Source organism: Pinus tabuliformis, chromosome 6, assembly GCF_031772625.1.
Source record: "Pinus tabuliformis cultivar Carrire ecotype Pingquan chromosome 6, CPIR1, whole genome shotgun sequence".
NCBI classification, from domain to species: domain Eukaryota; kingdom Viridiplantae; phylum Streptophyta; class Pinopsida; order Pinales; family Pinaceae; genus Pinus; species Pinus tabuliformis.
In genome coordinates, this window is record NC_142292.1 from 280,061,147 (window position 1) to 280,067,647 (window position 6,501).

The 6,501-nt window shown below is 40.5% G+C and overlaps 1 protein-coding gene across 1 annotated transcript; it reads left to right on the forward strand.

Moving 5' to 3' along the window:
• Positions 1–1,622: 1,622 nt before the first annotated feature.
• LOC149258445 (histone-lysine N-methyltransferase ATX2-like) lies at positions 1,623–2,813 on the forward strand. Its single transcript, XM_089416289.1, has one exon. It carries the CDS (start codon positions 1,623–1,625, stop codon positions 2,811–2,813), a length of 1,191 nt encoding a protein of 396 aa, XP_089272415.1.
• Positions 2,814–6,501: the final 3,688 nt, after the last annotated feature.

Consider the following 6,501-nt stretch of genomic DNA (forward strand, 5'->3'; position numbering starts at 1 on the left):
GGCAGATTCGAACGCTAACATAGTGGCGACCATACTGGGGAAGAAAATGGTTTGCTTGTTGATGTCATCTGTTTTATAGCTACAGACAGAGCCTGAAGTTATGCCAGGTAGCGTTCGAAACGCTTTTTCTTTGCATTAGCGGAAGTAGATAAACACTGCTTCAGTCAATCTTCGGTCTAGCTTGTAAAAGTGACATTTAACTTGTTAATTACCCCAGTACATGTATCAAGTTCAGATCGGATTGTTGATGGTGGACAACGATCAGACATTGGCAAGGCTGAAATCATTCACCTAGCGACTTCATTCACTGAAAAATCCAGAGATCAATGCTTCATGGTGACTCCATTGCATGAAGATTAGTTGCTTTGAGCTTTTCAAGATGGTTAGGGTTGCAAGAAGATACGCTCCCATGAGCCCTCTCATGGGAGAGATAGACCCAGAGAGAGCCCTCTCCTGTCCTCGTAGGGCTAGCTACGAGGTTGAGTGTGGTTTGATGTGGCCTCGAGTTTTGCCTTCCTCAGCCTGAGGCAGACTCGAACGCTAACATATTGGCGACCATACTGGGGAAGATGGTTTGCTATTGATGTGACATTCAACTTGTAGATTGTCTTGCTCCAGTACATGAAATCAAGTTGCAGATCTGATGCTGATGGTGGACAGCAGTTGGACACATATGAAGGCTTAAATATTCACCTGGCGACTCCAAACTCGATCCAGACATTCTAGTGCTCGCTGATACACTCATGCAATGGTAGGGTATGTGGCAAACCCTGCACTGTGTGAAGCTGTAAAAGAAGTAAGAAATCGGTTAGCAGATTTTGAAATTAATGAAGAATTTTTCAGTGCCTTGCTTCAATGTTTGAAATCTCCGAAGCTACCTCTTGAAGCTAAAACTAGTTTCTGTGAGCTAGTTGTTGAAAAACTTGAGAAGGACATTCAGTATTTGAATGAGCAGATCCAGTCATATGATTTCCGAGACCCTAAAAAGTTCTTGGAAACTCTTCCTCCTTTGAAACAAGAAACAATAGAGTTGCCTACAGATGTTTGCATTGGCAGTGTGCAGCTGGAGGCATGTATTGTAGAGTTGGGGAAGCAAACAGAGTTTGGCTTTCGCGATCCTATTACGATGTATATGGAAATGTTTTTTAGTTTGACTGACAAATCAAACTGTCTTTTACGTGACCAGGCTCATTACGTGCATGAAGGGCTGCCAGTAGTTACATCTGTGTCCTAGCGGAAGCATTCTCAAGCGGCATCATTCTCAGGTTTACTTGAATGGTTGATCTGGCATTTCAGTATTACCTGATCTACTATTTTTACAGCAAAATAGGGTAGATTTTGTAAATAAAAATAAGCAGCCATAAGGTAGCATTTTGTTCTGAGTTTCATTACAGTTTTAGTGTGAAGTTTGCCGATTCAGTTTTTTTTAAGGATTTTAGTCAAGTTTTAGTCCATAAATGAGTTGGAAGTCTCGTGTTGTCTGTTGAAATAATGACTCCATCGCCCAATGGACGGAGGCACTGTCTGCTCTCGCAAAGATCTGCAGATTCTTGACACCTCCAAGAAGCGGCAGCTGCCATCCCCATTGGAGCCAATGTTAGACTCCGTCTTGCCAGTCTGCTATGGAGTGCAACAAAATGTGCTTTAGAAGCTGTCTTGAAGATGATACAGAAAGGGACTCTGGTCAAGTAGGGAAGGTTAAAAAATATTTGAATAGTGAATTCAAGTTAAAGAATACTATCACTGCTGCCGTGCATGACCCAACTATACCTCAATGGGTACACATGGTTTGTGGGTTGTGGATGCCTGGGACGAGGTGCTTAAATGTTAGTACCATGGGTATATTTGATGTCTCTAGAGCTGTTCTTCCTAGAAGGAAACTGGTTTTCTCTATATGCAACCGGCCTGGTGGTTTGTGTATCCAGTGTAGAGTTGTGAAATGCTCTGTCTCTTTTCATCCCTGGTGTGCACATCAAAAGGGCTTGTTGCAAAGTGAGATTGAGGGTGATGATGGTGACAGAGTAGGATTTTATGGTCGATGTATGCATCACGGGAAATATGAAAACAAATATTCTGAGATAGTTCAATCTGGCAATACCTTGCCTGCGAACCTTCGGTTGGAAACTGAGAAAGGAACTTGTGCTCGCACAGAGGGTTACAAGGGTCGTAAAAGCTGGGAAGAATACAGAGCTGAACTTCGAAGGAAATCCAAGACAAACAGCATGAAGGTTGTATCACAGGAACAAATAAATGTATGGCTTCACATTAATGAGCGTAAATCATGCACAAGGGGTCTTATCAAGCCTCTAAATGTAGACAACAAGACTGATTACATAAGGGAGTACCTTCGCTTCAAACAAGAGCAAGGCTGGAAATATTTGATGGTATACAAATCAGGCATCCATGCACTTGGGTTATATACTGCCGAGTTCATTTCAAAGGGTGAAATGGTGGTAGAGTATGTTGGTGAGATAGTGGGACTCCGTGTGGCAGAAAAACGGGAAGCTAATTATCACTCACGAGGTAAAATGCAATATGAGGGTGCATGCTACTTCTTTAGAATAGACAAGGAGAGCATTATTGATGCTACTCGAAAAGGTGGCATTTCTCGCTTTGTAAATCATTCATGCTCACCTATTTGTGTAGCGAAGGTGATCTCTGTGAAAACTCAAAAAAAGGTAGTTTTCTTTGTGATAAGAGATATAGATGCTGGTGAGGAGATTACGTATGATTATCATTTCAACCATGAGGACGATGAGAAGAAAATCCCTTGTTTCTGTAACTCAAGAACTTGTAGACGATACTTGAATTAGCTGACAGCTTTCTGATGGAGTACACCTGCATTTTATCTTTGCAATTGAAAGTATAGCCAAGTCCTTTGTCTATATTTGCTATGAAATTCAGATGCCTGCCTGATGCATTCCTGTCTGTGGATGTATGGATGATGCATCTCATTTTTTTATTTGGCTTGACTGCTATATTTACAGAGGAAAGTGGGCTACGAATCGATATGTTGCTTCTGTTTGTTATGGCCACACAGTATCGTGAAACACCAATATGTTGAAGTTCTATGATATCCGTGGACACGCTTTGAAGGTGCGTGCTACCCACTTGAGGTGCGCGCTACCCACTTGAGGGGCGCTACCCACTTGAGCGCCATGGCTTGTGTTAATTTGAACGTGCGCTACCCACATAACAACAGAGCCTAGAAATTTTTGTTTTGCACCCAGTTTCATATCAGATCGACTCCAACAAATTGCAAACAGGATTTTATCATTGCTTAGCGGATTTTTATCATGGTTGTGATGTTATTGATATTGGGAAACAAGCATTGCTTGAGGAAGTTGTAGATATGTTTTCTATTGTGGCACTAAAAAAAGACATGGAAGTTGTGTTCGATTTGTGTGACGAATCTGTTCAGAAGGTCTTGCGATTGCTGCCCTTGGTGCAGCTGCCAGGACTTGTAGCGCTCCTCTTTTAATGGCAGCATAAGAGATACTCATTCGATCCCTGCAGAATAAGAGGCTGCCAAGTCCGGAATCATATCTTGCAAAGATACATGCTTTTGCAGCATTAGGCTTGTTCTAAAGGCGATTTTTTCAAATTGGATATGGTTTATTTCCAACTGGAGAATTTGAGTCAAGCAAATCCGCCATACAAGTTAGTAGCAGCATTGGACTACGTAATATTGGGTTGTTCAAACATTTGGGACCTTGATCAAGCCTTTCAGACATTTGAAGCATCAAATGTTTTTGCTCACATGACAAGCTTGGGTGTCAAACCAAATGAGAAGTCATATTCTTTATTGGTTGATGCCCATCTCATTAATCGGGACACAAAATTTGCTTTGGGCGTGGTTAAGGACATGATGCTTGCAGGTTATTCACCATCAAAAGAGACTCTTAAAAAACTCAGAAAGCGGTGTGTTCGTGAATTTGATGTCGATGGGAAAACTACAGTCTTTTCAGGGCATGTCGAGGTCCAAGGAGTGCCATGTCATAATTGGCAGCGCTATTCAAACGGAGCCAAAATACCATATTTCTTGGATAGTATAACGGTGAACGGCAGCAAAGTAAAAAGTCAAAGTTTAAATTGGAATGTAGATATTCATCACAACAAAGAACAAGATTCGATTGCCTATGTTTATCTTCAGTAATGGGATTGACACCTGTAAATGCCACCTCTTCATCAGTTATCAACAGATTCGAGTAGAAAATGGAGCGCTATGCTATCTTCAAAAACGCTGATTGGCTCTTTTTTTTAGTTTTATTTGTTAATAATGATAAAAAAAGATCCCTTGTTTGGATCGAGCTGTTTTTTCAAACATGAGAATGAGAGTTTATTTATTGTATTGTATATGATTTGAAGGGAGAGTTCTAAGAGCTGGTGGAGGAGAAATACAGAGTTTTTATTGTACAGTTAATGACAGAGAAATAATTAAATGGTGCAGCCCTGATCTGTAAGATTCTTGTGGTGTGAAAATTTAGAATTTGTCTTTTCTTCTATTTTCATATGTTTCCTTGTTATGTTCACAGTCCATTCATAATCGTTCAAGCTGAATTCTTTTGCAGTAAGATAGGCAGAATCCAATTTATTTGCTCTGCCTTGAAGCAACGTCAGTATTTGTGTAATTTTCTTCTGTTGGAAAGGACTCATTGTTTAATGCCCTTTTCTGCTTTCTTAAACAGTCTTTACAATGCCATTTAATTTCAATTTAATTGTTAAACTTCACTCCTACCTCGCCTTATGGATTAACCTGTGCCTTTGATTAAATCTCTGCTCTTGCTATCTTTGCCCCATGCAGCCCAGAAAACCCAATCATTTATCAAAAAGCCCCTTTCTATCAATTTACTGGCCTAAAATCAGTATTCCTTATCGGTCATCTCAGCCCCTTTGAAAACTTGTCTGCCGAGATAGACCTAGAGAGGGCCCTCTCCTGTCCTCGTAGGGCTAGCTACGAGGCTGAGCGTGGTTTGATGTGGCCTTGAGTTTTGCCTTCCTCAGCCTGAGGCGGATTTGAGCACTAACATATTGGTGACCATATCGGGGAAGAAAATGGTTTGCTTGTTGATGTCATCTGTTTTATAGCTACAGACGGAGCCTGAAGTTATGCCAGGTAGCCTTCGAAATGCTTTTGCTTTGCATTAGCGGAAGTAGATAAACGCTGCTTCAGTCAATCTCTGGTCTAGCTTGTAAACGTGACATTTAACTTGTTAATTACCCCAGTACATGTATCAAGTTCAGATCTGATTGTTGATGGTGGACAATGATCAGACACTGGCAAGGCTGAAATCATTCACCTGGCGACTTCATTCACTGAAAAATCCAGAGATCAATGCTTCATGGTGACTCCATTGCAGGAAGATTAGTTGCTTTGAGCTTTTCAAGATGGATAGGGTTGCAAGAAGATACGCTCCCATGAGCCGGGATCACATTCCAGGCTTTCCAAATAAAATGCCCAAGGTAGATTGGTCAAAGAATTTGCCTATGTTCAGAAATGTGGAAGGTAATGATGCTGCTCTTCATCTGGTGAAATTTCACATTCATGTGCATCGATTAAAGATCAATTTTCCTGAGGACTGTTTGATGAAAATGTTTATGGCTACTCTGGAAGATGAAGCCCGATCTTGGTATGAAAGTTTACCATCTGCTTCTATTTACTGTTTAAAGGATTTTCATATCATGTTCTTTGAAAAGTATAAAGAATCTTATCCATCCTTGATATTAGTTCAGAACTGTTGTAGCCATGTTCATAGTTTTATTGAAAATCTTGAGAATTTTTATGGGGATAATGAATTGATGGACGGAGAAATCATGGAGGCTCTGTACGAGAATCCATTTCAGCAACATGAAGAGAACCTAGAGGATTCCCATAGAGACGATCATGAAAATTTGCAGCAGGACCAAGATCTTAGTACGATGGAAAATGAAAAAATTTCGCATCTTGACAGTCAATAAGAATTGCATGAAATGGATCAGCAATATGAGGAAAATCTGTATACTCCTTCACTTGAAATCAATGAAGACAATCACTGTTTGAACAAAAGAAAACAAAAGGTATTATCTCCTCTATCTGAAGATGAGATATATCTACTTTTGAGAGGTCTTGTTCCAGCTCAAGTTAACGCAGATCTGCAGTGTGCACATGGTCAAGAAGGTGATGGTGGTCCTTCTTCCTCTTCTGAAAAGGATGACAGTCCTGTAAGCAGCTTTATAGATCAGCAGGTTGAAATTTGTTATATGGCTGAAATTGATGAAAGAGAAGAGCTTGTTTTAGATCTGCCCACAGAAGACGACAGCATGCAGATTGCAGAATGTGATAATGTTAGGACAGCTACTTCAGTTCTAGATTCAGATTATGATGACCAAGCATACCTTGTGTTGAACCCTAAAAAGGAGAGTTTTGTTGTTGAGATCATAGACAGAGTTTTTGATCCAAATGTTCTCATGCCATCAGAATAGAGCCTGCATGAGGAGGTAATTCAGTCAGTTCATGAAAAG

What these genes read in the sequence shown, in the direction of transcription:
- LOC149258445 (XM_089416289.1), top strand. Translation starts at nt 1,623, where the DNA reads ATGGAGTGCAACAAAATGTGCTTTAGAAGCTGTCTTGAAGATGATACA.